The 13,462-nt window shown below is 37.6% G+C and overlaps 1 protein-coding gene across 22 annotated transcripts in view; it reads left to right on the top strand.

The window, feature by feature from the left end:
- The window catches only part of DST (dystonin), a 493,789-nt gene that overhangs the window by 453,434 nt on the left and 26,893 nt on the right, over positions 1-13,462 (top strand). For all 22 annotated transcript variants that reach the window (XM_049652833.1, XM_049652831.1, XM_049652828.1 and 19 more), the window contains 8 exons: positions 968-1,165; positions 1,515-1,643; positions 3,631-3,798; positions 4,634-4,789; positions 4,991-5,197; positions 8,513-8,632; positions 11,421-11,590; positions 13,266-13,425. In XM_049652833.1, coding sequence (XP_049508790.1) covers positions 968-1,165; positions 1,515-1,643; positions 3,631-3,798; positions 4,634-4,789; positions 4,991-5,197; positions 8,513-8,632; positions 11,421-11,590; positions 13,266-13,425 — 1,308 coding nt within the window. The remainder of the gene's footprint in view (positions 1-967; positions 1,166-1,514; positions 1,644-3,630; positions 3,799-4,633; positions 4,790-4,990; positions 5,198-8,512; positions 8,633-11,420; positions 11,591-13,265; positions 13,426-13,462) is intronic.

Raw genomic sequence — 13,462 nt, 5'->3', positions numbered from 1 at the left:
TCCAAAGCAGGCTCTAGGCTCTGAGCTGCCAGCACAAAGCCCGAAGAGGGGCTCGAACCCGTAAGCTGCGACATCATGACCTGAGCTGAAGTCGGACGCTTAACTGACTGAGCCACCCCAAATAGGTGCCCCAGCTCAGTTTGTTCTTTGAAGTGCAATTCTTTTCAGTGTAATTTCAGGGTTTTTTTAGCCTTGTGGTTGCTTTTTGCACTTAACATTCTTGTCCCACGTTAGCACATTTAAGCATTATTGGTCTATTCTGATATTTTCACTGTACATAAGGAAGGTGTTATTTATTGGAATCTGTAGTGGACACTTCAAATGTGCATTTTCTCGTAAAGGAACAGCTACACTTTTGATTGCTGGGCTTGAGTATTCTTGCTGTCCAGTGAAATCTCTTTTCCTCTACTGTCAGGGCATCCTAAGATTCCTGTCTACTTAGCAGTTAATTGTAGCATCTTTACAATGAGAGAAGCTTGAAGAATAGTCTGTGGTAATTTTTTTTTCCTCTTAGAGTGTTAATTGTAAAGCATGGCATTATCTAAGAATGTAATAATTTTGTATTTGAAAATGGATATATAGAAATCAAAATATTTTTCAAGTTGTTTACTTAAGACATGAAAATTAAGTTCAGTCAAAATGATTTCGAATCAAATGAAAACTTTCATAACCTTTTAATTATAATCTCTAGATACTTAATGTCCTCAATATAAGGTTATTCTAATGGGAAGAACTAGCAAAATGTTCTTTGATAATCATTTCAAGGTAGACTAAAGGTATATCCAGGAAAGCTGCAAAGTTAAGGGAAAAGAAGTCCACCATTTGAACACTTTTTTAGTATTAAAACTTTCTGTAGACGATGGTTTTGTTTCCAAATGTTCTATCTTCAGCAAATAAAACAGTTGCATTAAAAGCACTGTTAACATGTTATGAGCTAGCAAACATAGTGTTCTCTTCATATTTTCAGGTGCTTCAAAATGATGTACTAGCCCATCAGTCCACAGTGGAAGCCGTTAACAAAGCAGGAAATGATCTAATTGCATCAAGTGCAGGAGAAGAAGCAAGCAACCTTCAGAACAAGCTAGAGATTCTAAATCAACGATGGCAAAATGTTTTGGAAAAAACAGAACAAAGGAAGCAGCAGCTGGATGGTGCCTTGCGCCAGGTGAATAAGAGAGTAGATTCTCAGCCTTTCATGGCCTTCCAGACCAAAATAGTATGGAATTCTTTCGTTGGTTTGCAGACCCTGTTTAATTTGTGTACCGTAGGAGAGGAGTAAAAATAAGTGGGATAAAGAACACAGCAGATGAGAAGGCAGCCCTCTGGCTCTTAGTGTAATAGTCTTATCCGCCAGAGCTCTCACCATGAAGAAAGGCAAGGCAAATCCACTTGCACCTGCCTGTTGTTAAGAACGCAGAGAGAGGCTTAGCAGGCCGGGCTCCTTCAGACATTGTTTTCTCCTTAAAAGTGACAATGTGTTTATGGCCCAGACTTAAAATTCTGTATCACTCCAGGCCAAAGGGTTCCATGGTGAGATTGAGGATTTGCAGCAGTGGCTGACGGACACGGAGCGTCATCTGTTAGCCTCCAAACCTCTGGGGGGGTTACCGGAAACAGCCAGGGAGCAGCTTAATGCCCACCTGGTAAGTATATTATTTCCTACAGCTCTAGTCTCAGAATAAGAAAGACACTGACCATTTTGTGTGGGTCCTGGTGACCAATAAATTGTGGGAGAAAGTTTAAAGGATATACAGTTTTACAGCAGAAATCTTTATGTGTAAGTGCTAGAAACACCATTTATTGATTAAATTTTTCAAGTCAGAACTTATTCTTTATTTCAGAGATGAGTGTGCCAGAAGTACCTAGAAGTCTAGGTATTTTTTAGAAGCTAATTTGCCCCATAAAATGATGAACTTGTATGGATAGTAATAAAACGTTGTGTAAATTATAAACTGTTGTACCTTCAGTGAAGAGAAAAATCCTGAAAGCCGTCAGAATTGACTTAAAAATTATTGCTATGAGCATGATACTCCCGTCTAGTTTCATGGAAGGCTGGAAAATATATTCTTGTTCTGTTCAAGAGTGACTTGTTTATTTGTTTTACTTTCTTAAGTTTATTTATTTTGAGTGAGAGAGACAGAGAGAGAGAGAGAGTGTGTGTGAGAGAGAGAGGGAGAGAGAGAGAGAGAGAGAGAGAGAGAGAGAGAGAGAATGGGGGAGGGGCAGAGAGAGAGGGAGACAGAATCTCAAGCTGGCTTTGCACCCTCAGTGCAGAGCCTCACGGTGGGGCTCAAACTTGGAGACTTTGAGATCATGACCTGAGCCAAAAACAGGAGTCAGAGGCTTAACCGACTGAACCACCCAGGCACCCCTGTTTGTTTGTTTTAATGGTGATAGGGCTGTATCTTCAACTTCACACCTATACGAGCTGTGAACAAGGGGTGGCTTCTGTTTAGTTCATTGTCCAGTGGGAACATTGTTCCTATGGGCTGTTCCCACCCAGATTCTGTGGCACTGTCCACTCTTAAAAGAGGAAAAGATAATGAAACTTGAGACTCTGGCTTTCTTTCACAGAAATGGAGACTGACAAATTGAATTTAGACTGATTTATTGGCATTTCCTATTCATTTACATTATAATTCAGGTTTAGAAGTTTTAAGATAAAACAGTCTGTTTCATATTTTGAAAACTAATCCTCTTTTATACTTGCGAATTTGCATCAGAAAGTTTTTTTTAATATTCAAATGCTGACAATTAGTATCTTGAGAAATAAGAGTAGATATGCTTGGGGATTGGGCAAAAGAAATGGGCCATTATACATCCAAACCTGTATTCTTTATCAGATGTCCAATGTTGTTGTGAGAGCTTATTGAAACCACACTTGGTTGTAAATAATTTTGAATTTGGGGATTTGGATAGGAAGTAACCATCATACAGGTGTTGTGGAGAACTGGTCTTAAGTTTTTACAAGAATGTAACTCTTGTTTTGATATTAAATTCTGAATTTGTTTTCATAATTTTTTTGTATTCTCTGTAGAAGAAACACATTGCATTCCAGTTGAAAGCTTTAAAGATGTTATAAATGAGAGTAATATTCATAGTATCCCGAATTTGTCTTTTGTGATTCCAAAGTCCGAACAATCAACTTAAAATATCTTACTGTATTGAGCCTTCACTTTCTATTCGTTGTGTGCCTTCTGACCACACAAATAAACTATCCCAAAAATTATTATAGCCACTGTCATAGTCTGAGGTGAGACTTAGAAAGCCCATGTTACAGAGAAGGAAAACAAGGCTCAGAGAAGTTAATCACTTGCTCGGGGTCACCGAGCTGATTGGTTACTGCACAGTGAAACCTTTCTTGATAACATGAAAGTTACTTACCAACTTTACCATGCTGGACTGAATTGATAATGATAGCACCATTTCTGAGATTTCTGGCAGACGGATATGTCTACAGGCTTAGGTGTTGTTTTAATATAGTGAAATATTTGAATGTGTCACAGTTATTCTGTATGTTAGATAAAGGTGACTATATGATGAGGGGCTTGGGATTGATGACCTGGGAAAGGAACTCTTAGATTTTATTCTCTTAAAAATAATTTAACTTGGGGGGATATCTCAATGTAGGAAATCTGTGCTGCCTTTGATGTTAAAGAAGAAACATACAAAAGTCTGATGCAGAAAGGCCAGCAGATGCTTGCAAGATGCCCCAAATCTGCAGAGACAATTGACCAAGACATAAATAACTTGAAAGAAAAATGGGAATCGGTGGAAACCAAACTCAATGAAAGGAAAGTATGTGCTTTAATTAATGTAATAGAATGAATGTTTTATTTCATGAGATTTACTTAATCTCTGAGTAGAATTAGCAGTGGAACTTTTAATGACCCCATGTTTAAATTTTCTTTGTATACATTTGGAGGTTTCACGGGGTCAATTGAAAATAATATTCTCTTTCACACAGGAGGGTAGAGTTAAAGCAGTCTGTTCCAACACAGATCATAGATCAAGTGTTTCTAGGTGTATTTTTAAATTTGTGAACCACTCGAATTCTGGATTGTTAAATAATTCTAATCACACTTACTTATGTATATAGTGGGAAGGGAAAGAGGGAGGTCAAGAGAGTGAGATGATTGTGTATATAATAAGCACTTCCATGACAAAAGTCCATGAAAAGGGATTAAAAATATCACTGTTTAATGCTGTAAGAATAATGATAGGTGAGGAATACTAGATTGTATTCCCTCACTGACAGACCATAATGTATATATATTTCACATCATTTTGACCCTCCAGATTAATCATGTGAATGTCAAGTTTTCTTTTTATATAAAGATATAAAAGACATCTGTTTAGTAATTGCATTCTGTGGTTCATTGACCTCAAATCACAATTTTAGTGTATATCAGATTATTTTTAGCTGCAGTGAGATCTTCTCACTATACTAAAAGGGGTTTGGTTTGCCATTATTTTAGTGAAGGCCCATTACACCCATAAACTGTTTAGGTAATACAGAAATACAGATTAGGTATAAAGAAAGCATGGATGGGAAGGAAATCTGCCAGAGAGTGGTTAAACTGGGGGGAAGACACTTAACTATCATCAAATACTAAATGATCTGCCTTTGCAGACTAAACTGGAAGAGGCCCTCAACTTGGCAATGGAGTTCCATAATTCCCTCCAAGACTTCATCAACTGGCTAACCCAGGCTGAACAGACCCTAAATGTAGCTTCTCGGCCAAGTCTTATCTTGGACACAGTCTTGTTTCAAATCGATGAACACAAGGTATGGTGTAACTCAGATGGATAGTATTCTTATTTTAGACCTTTTTAGACCACAGACTGTTTTCATGTCAGAAGTATGAATTTGGTAGTTTAGAAACTTTATTTTGTCCTTTAAAATGGTTTCAGCTTATGACACCAGAAGCACTTATAAAACAGAACAGTTTTTCATGTGTTTCTAATTCCACCCTTCTTTTTGGGAAAGGTCTTCGCCAATGAAGTAAATTCTCACCGTGAGCAGATAATAGAGCTGGACAAAACTGGGACCCACCTGAAGTATTTCAGTCAGAAACAAGACGTTGTCCTAATTAAGAATCTACTGATCAGTGTACAAAGTCGGTGGGAAAAAGTGGTTCAGCGGTTAGTAGAAAGAGGGAGATCTTTGGATGATGCAAGGAAAAGAGCCAAGCAGGTAAACCTTTCTAAACTAGTCAATAAATCAGTTCTAGGTATTGAAATATATATGATGACATTCAAGTACTTTTATCGTAGGCTGTATTGGTTGTAACAATCATGGCACAGGGCCAAGGTGTTTATATCCGAAAAGGGCCTAAGTTTCAATGATAACATCATGTTTTGCCCTAGCACCTTCTGGTCCTGGGGACTAATCTTGAAAAGACTGATTATAGCTTGGCTTCATAGACCCACTGTTACTAAGATCCAAAAAGAGGCTCAAGTTTTTTGTTACTGGGTTTATTTGTTTTTTTCCTTTGTGCTTGCAATCTCCACTCTCATAGCTGGAGTAAGTCATCAGACTTTAGTATATTGCTACCTTGTGTTTAGTCCTAAGCCAGACTTTGTCCACAAACTCTGAGGGCTGAGAGACAGACACCAGCCCACCGGACAGCTTCCTGAAAGGGCTGATTCTGTGTCTAAGCTGCTCAGTACTCCTCACCTTTCTGAATCTTTACGCTTGTTGACAAGCTCTCATTTCTTCTCTGGTATTTTGATACAGTTCCACCCTGCTTTTATTTTTTTATTTTTTTATTTTTTATTTTTTTCAATATATGAAGTTTATTGTCAAATTGGTTTCCATACAACACCCAGTGCTCATCCCAAAAGGTGCCCTCCTCAATACCCATCACCCACCCTCCCCTCCCTCCCACCCCCGATCAACCCTCAGTTTGTTCTCAGTTTTTAAGAGTCTCTTATGCTTTGGCTCTCTTCCACTCTAACCTCTTTTTTTTTTCCTTCCCCTCCCCCATGGGTTTCTGTTACGTTTCTCAGGATCCACATAAGAGTGAAACCATATGGTATCTGTCTTTCTCTGTATGGCTTATGTCACTTAGCATAACACTCTCCAGTTCCATCCACGTTGCTACAGAGGGCCATATTTCATTCTTTCTCATTGCCACATAGTACTCCATTGTGCATATAAACCGCAATTTCTTTATCCATTCATCAGTTGATGGACATGTAGGCTCTTTCCATAATTTGGCTATTGTTGAGAGTGCTGCTATAAACATTGGGGTACAAGTGCCCCTATGCATCAGTACTCCTGTATCCCTGGGGCAAATTCCTAGCAGTGCTATTGCTGTCCACCCTGCTTTTAAATGAATTGTTTGAACCTTTTAAGGCTTCTTTTTTCCTTTTTCTTTTCATCTAGAGAATCTCACGGGTCTCACAAGGAACTCCCCTAACTCTCTTCACCTACTATTAATATGCCATTCTTAGGCTAAACACAAAAAAGAAGTAGAATTATGTGTGTCTCTACTCTGGGAGAGAGATGTGCCCACCTTGTTTGGCAACTATCTTTGAATTTTACTAGAAACTCTGTGTAACGTTGAGGCTGAATTTTATAATGAGTCTTTCTGCCCCATTCAGTTCCATGTTTCTGTAATTGGTATTGGACTCCATTCTTCTGGGGATCCAGGCTCAGTTGGGTGATGTAAAAGATGTCTGGGAGTCAAATGTTTCTGTGATTAATGCTCTCAGCATAAATTTGTTAAAAGCTTAGAAATGACAAATTGCATTGTTGTAGGATTACATGCCATATTATTTCTTTTTTTGAGTGGGATGTATGATGTGTTCAATGTTATCAGTGAGACTGTGGAATAGAATCGGTCTCTTCTTGTTTTTATGAGACAGTATTAATGATAAGCCTGACATTCTTCTCTGCACCGAGCAGTGTCCTCGGTAGTATGGGCATTTCTTGAGTTATGAACATCTAATCTATAGAAGTCTTTTTCCTTTCTCCATGTTGCCAATTTTATTTTCTCATTTGGCTTAATCTGTAAGAATTTTCTACTGCTTTTAGGTACAAAAGTATGGCATTTCTTGTATTTATGTGGCTTAAAAATAGTTTTTAAAGCAGGACCAGTCTTAGAACTTGTGCGTTTGTATCATTAAACTTACCATCTGTTATAGCCTATATTAATTGTGGTAAGACCACCAAACACTGTGACTATTTCTTTATTTCTCACTATCCTACTTTCTTAGTTTGGGGCTCAGATGTTGATCATAGTTCTCTGACTTTGGCGGTTTATATACCTCTTCTGGCCTCTTTATTTTTGTATTTAAATTGATTGGAGTTGTGGGAAGGAGGGGTCAGGAGAGCAGGTTTGTGATGAGGTGATCTCAGCGGGTGCTGCCAGCTTTGTGATCCCGTGCTCTTATTGTGCTGATTGTTAAATGTCTTCTTGCTATTTCTTTATTAGTGTGCTTTGATATAAAGCAGATTTTATTTTGATTACTTCTGTTTTTGTTATGTATCCGTTCACTTAAGTTTATTATGAGAAATAATTTATAACCAATTTCACAATTTGGGATCCAAAAATAGTACCCGCTAGTTCTCTGTGATAAACAGAAAAGAGACTGTGGCTGAAGCCAAGTATACATAGCACCAGAATATTGCAAAATCATGGAGGCCAAAGAGAATTCTATTTTGTTAGAATTCAAGTGCTGTGGGTGCTCTTACATATAAAACCAGTAAGTGAGGCCCAGGCGTTAAGTTGAGGATTTTGGTAGTAGCAGTAAAGATACTGAATGCCTTTTGTATTAAATAGGAATGTTATGGACTTCTATTGTTGTTATTCTTTTACTTTTTAAGGCGAGCTTATTAACTTTATCCTTTGTCTTTCCCTTTTTGTTCCTGTTCCTTAACATGGGAATTAAACACCTTAGAAGTAAACCTAGATCTGTCGGCGACAGCAGTGGGCAAATCAAATTCTCTTGAGAGTTTACGTTAATTGCTAAGCAGAAGGAAAGGGAGGGAAATTCTCCCTGGTGTTCCCTGTTTCTAGGCTCATTTCTATTTTTGTTAAAGTTTATATGTTTCATTGAGTTACAACAAAGTAACCGTGGGGGCCCCGACCACAGAAGCCAAGAGTTAGTAAGACATGGCGAATCCAATAAAGCTACTACTTTCTTCTTTTTTAGGGGAAATTTGAATTAAGTATTTTAAACATTTTCATTAATACTAATTCCTATTTTATTTATTTTATTTCTTTAATGTTTATTATTTTTGAGAGAGAGAGAGACAGAGAGAGAGCAAGCAGGGAAGGAGCAGAGAGAGGGAGACACAGAATCTGAAGCAGACTCCAGGCTCTGAGCTGTCAGCACAGGGCCCGACGCGGGGCTCGAACTGACAGACCGCGAGATCATGACCTGAGCTGTAGTAGCCGCCCAACTGACTGAGCCACGCAGGCGCCCCTATTAATTTCTATTTTAAAAATATAGGGAGCATACCAGGAAATTCTCTGGATTGAGATGTGTATTTCTTTTACAGTTCCATGAAGCTTGGAGTAAACTTATGGAGTGGCTAGAGGAGTCAGAGAAGTCTTTGGATTCTGAACTGGAAATTGCCAATGATCCAGACAAGATAAAAACACAGCTTGCACAGCATAAGGTGGGTCTATAATTAGGAATAGCATATATGTCATTCTGTATCTCAAGATCACCTTTTAAATCCTTACTTGGTTGTGTATTTATTCATCACTAGAAAAAAAAAAAAAAGGTGTCCTCTGTGGACCTCTGTTAAATTTAAAACCAGCTGCCCATCACATTGGTCAAGTAGCAATAGTATTTACTTTCTTTACTCTCTGCTGACCATCCCACCATCATTCTAGGATTACTGTTAACAAAAAATATACAAAATTAAAGCTGGCGGTGTTCTACAATCTAGAACTTAAAAGATTGAGAGGGGGTCAAGTGTTGGCATCTCAATTTTTCACTTATCTGTCTTGTCTTGTAATTTTGTTCATAGACCAAATGCTATGCAGAAGATAATTTTATAGCAAAAAGTAATATAAATTTTGCCATATAGATTCTTTCAAACAGTTATGTGGGGAAAATTGGTTGCCTCTGCACAAACTGGTGTTTTGTTATGTATATGTGGTATATGAAATTCTATCCTTACCCTCAAAGACATAGAGTCAGTGGCCTCCTTATGTAGACTAGAAGATGCAGAAACATATTATTTTATATTTTCTACCTTTTATATTCCTACTACATTGCATTCAAAGAACATCCCCCCCACCCCATCTTTCTCAACTCTTTTGAATTTGGGTCTGTCATTCTGGTTATAAAGTGATCATCAGCCTTCAGGGTGAGTGCAGTAGGTAAAAGGAGAGTGGTTCCTGCAAAAACTATAAAGTTTTAAGCATCTATCTATCTATCTATCTATCTTTCTATCATCTAACTATCTATCTAACTATCATCTTGACACATGATAGTTTTTTGAAAGCTGGAAAAAATGGGGTGATGTAAGGTTTATCATCATCAGAAAATTCTAGCCATCATATACCGATTGATAGCTTCCATGCTGGTTGTTAAGTCACCTCAGGAGGTCACGATCCTAGGATGACAGAAAGAAGCTGTTCTTTGACTAGATGAGGGCGTGTGAGTGGCTCATTCTGCTGGCACCCTCTACCTGTGAGCTGCCACCATGTTCAGTACTGAGAGCACAGTGAGGGGGAGCAGCACCTTCCTTCCTTCCCCTGATGGAGAAACGAGAGCCTCCTTCTCAAAATACACTGCCTGTTTGAACTTGAACATAGATATCATGTCATGGAGTCTTAGGAAAGTATGTTGTGTGTTTAAGTTGGAGAATCCTAGAAATAAGAATACGTGAGGAACCCTTCTAGATCCTCTCTTTTTCCTGGTGTGACTTGTTACCAAAGTCAGCATCTGTCTGAGATAAGGGTACAAGGCACATGAAGCCAATTTTAAAATAAGTCTTTTCTTTCCTCTTTTGGCTATTTTTCTGTCTTTAAAGAGTGTTCATCTATCCTGTATTCAGCTGTAACATTTTTTTATGTATCTTCTTTTGAGGAAAATTTGTCAATGCCATGATTCTAAAACTAATATTCTATTTAGAATAACAAGAAAAAATAATAATTACAGAAAGCAAACTTTAGAAATAGTGTGGTATTGTAATAGTGTTTATTGCTAAAAAAAAATCCTGGATGTAGTGGCCTCCTATTATAAGACCAAGTAAATATCTTAGTCATATTAAGACACCTAAAGTGTCTGGGTTTTAAAGGCAATAAAAATGCATTAGGTAATGATAACCAAGATTATTTTAGAAAGTTATACATTTGCATAGCATTTTACTCTCTAAGGTGATTCTAATGTGCTACCAGGAGTTAGAATCACTGTGTTAGTGTTTCCATAATATATTATGAGCTTGTAAGATGCCCATTAAGTTGACCTTCCTTCCTTCCCATCTCTGAGATTGTATACGCAATAGCAGTGGTCTCATTCTTGCTATTACACACTTACAAACACACACAAAATGTAAGATGATAATGAGAGAGGCCTGCAAAGACAGTGTCCTTACTTTAGAAAAGCTTTTAATTGAGTTGTGTAGACAGATTATATAATCCATCTTTCCCACACATAGAAATTTTCATACACAAACATGCAGATTAATAATGTAAAAGATAGGAAAGTATAGATGTCACATTAGCAATATAGCTATTTAATACTGGAAAAGTAATCTGTAGATCTTGAGAGACGTTCGTAGGGCATCATAGTGGTGGGGAGGAGGGGTATAAGCTTGCCAAGGGGTGTGAATTGAAGGGGCAGTAGGTCAGAACATAGGAATCTTGAGATGTGGTTCTTATTTGCCCCTCACCCTGGCTCACAGATGAAATTATACGTATCATCATTGTAAACATCCAAAATGTGTGACAGCAGATCTGGTTGACCAAAACAAAACAAAACAAAAAAACCAAAAACCCACAAACAAAAACAAAACCTGTAGTAAATTTACACATTATGAGTCACTCTGTGTCCACATAGACCTTTATTTAGTTACTCATTGAGTGTTAACTACTTTTTCCTCTCCAAAATCTTGGGTTTCTCAATAGCAGATTAGCAATTCCATTTTATTATAACTAGTATACTATTTGTGGTTTATAGCTATGAAAGATTCAAGATTTGTTGTGCTTTGAAATCACTTTCTTCATAATAGTAGGCTTCTGGGAAAAATAAGTTCTTCAGTTTGAAAATATAAGGATTCTTTTCCACCCTGGTGTGTTCCTGTGTAGCCAGCAGCACTACACCATCTGACCTGTTGGATGATGTCTTCCTCTGTTTAGATTCCTTTTATTAGGGATGCCTTTTGTGATGTCTGTTACCTATTTAATAGTCCTAAGTAGAAAATGCACATTGTTTTCCTGTTAAATATATAGGAGTTTCAGAAATCACTCGGAGCCAAGCATTCTGTCTATGACACCACCAACAGAACGGGACGTTCTCTGAAGGAGAAAACCTCCCTGGCTGATGACAACCTGAAACTGGATGACATGCTGAGTGAACTCAGAGACAAATGGGATACCATCTGTGGAAAATCTGTGGAAAGGTAAAATGTTCTTTAAGGCAGTTTGGTTACCTTGTCGGCTTCTTTCAAACATACAGTAGTGATGCTTTGTGGGAACTTTCTAGGAACCTAAATACCTCCTTTAAGAAGTTGTTTCTTCTCTCTAATGCCCCACTTACACAGTATCTGCACGGAGAAGGCTTTGTTGTTCATTTTTACTTATTTTTTAACTCCTCAGTTCACTCAAAAGTGGTATCATTCTCTAAGCATAATATCTGATACCTGACTTGCTGTTGTTTTCCATAAGCTAATTTCCATGTAACCACTGGGGTGGTCTCTTTAAAAAATAAGTTTGATCTTATCATTTCCCTTCCTCATACCTTTTAGGAACTTACTATACCTTGAGTGTGAGCCAAAACACAGGCTCCTTAATGTGTCGTGCAAGGTCCTACCAATCTGACCCCAGTGTTCGCTTCCAACTTCCATCTACCCCTTCCCAGTCTTCTTTCTCATTACACTTGAACCAGTTGAAATATGTAGTAGTAGAAGGATTCAAATATCTTAGAAATGTTTTCAAATATTTCATAGATCCTTAGTCTAATTACTTCTGTCAGTATCAAGATTGAATGGAATATTATATTCTAATAATAAAATTATATTAGAAAAGGAAATTAAAATATATTCTAAAGAATATATGGAAGGAATATAGAAATTTTGGGGTTGGGTTTTAAAAAGCTTTAAAACCTGGGGCACCTGGGTGACTCAGTCGGTTAAGTGCCTGACTCTTGATTTCAGCTCAGGTCATGATCTCATGGTTCACTAGATCGAGCCTCTGGTCCAGCTCTGCATTGACAGCGTAGAGCCTGTTTGGGATTCTCTTTCTCCCCTGCCTACTCGTGCTCTCCTTCTTTCTCAAAATAAATAAATAAACATTAAAAAAAAATATTTAAAACCTTCAATATCAAAAGGTTATCTGCTTTTTTACTAAGTCATATAAATGACTTCATGGCAGAGAGATACGTGAATACAAGGGGATGAAGATGGGGCAGGCTAGGACTATAGACAACATTTGGCAGATTGAGGGATGATGAAAATGTTCAGTTTCTTGATCATGATGATAGTTACATGAGTCTATACATGTGTTAAAATTCATAGAACTGTATACCCAGAAAAGTTAAGTTTACTGTATGATAATTTAAAATATAAAAAAAAAATTTAGGGGTGCCTAGAAGGCTTAGTCAGTTCAACATCTGACTCTCGATTTTGGCTCAGGTCATGATCTCATGGTTTGTGTGTTCAAGCCCTGCATTGGGCTCTGTGCTGGCAGCATGGAGCCTGCTTGGGATTCTTTCTCTCCCTCTTTCTCTGGCCCTCTCCATTCATGCATGTTCTCTCTCAAAATAAATAAATAAACATTGAAACAATATATTAAAAAATTTTAAGGCATATTTTTTTACGAAGAAACCAAAGGGCTATTGATTTCTAGAGGTGATGATGAGGGAATTTTCTGAGAACACATGCTATGCATTTAAGGAATAAAAAAGAAAATTTGAGAAAAGTTTTGTTATTTTCTAAGGAAAGCAAAGAAACAGCAGTGAGTACCAATATATCATTTTTTCTTTGAGTACTCTCAACCTTCATAAATGGATTTTAGATTTTCAGATATGTAGGGTGGCTTTTTTGTTGCTCTCATTGATTTTTCCACCTTCTTCCTCAGACAAAACAAACTGGAGGAAGCCCTGTTATTTTCTGGACAATTCACCGATGCCTTGCAGGCCCTCATTGATTGGCTGTATAGAGTTGAACCCCAGCTGGCAGAAGACCAGCCTGTCCATGGAGACATTGATTTAGTGATGAATCTGATCGATAATCACAAGGTATCATTATCTGGGACATTTTATTTATCTCATTTGA

This window comes from Panthera uncia, assembly GCF_023721935.1.
Source record: "Panthera uncia isolate 11264 chromosome B2 unlocalized genomic scaffold, Puncia_PCG_1.0 HiC_scaffold_24, whole genome shotgun sequence".
In the NCBI taxonomy this organism is placed as follows: Eukaryota; Metazoa; Chordata; class Mammalia; order Carnivora; family Felidae; genus Panthera; species Panthera uncia.
This window is presented reverse-complemented; position numbering and strand designations above follow the sequence as displayed.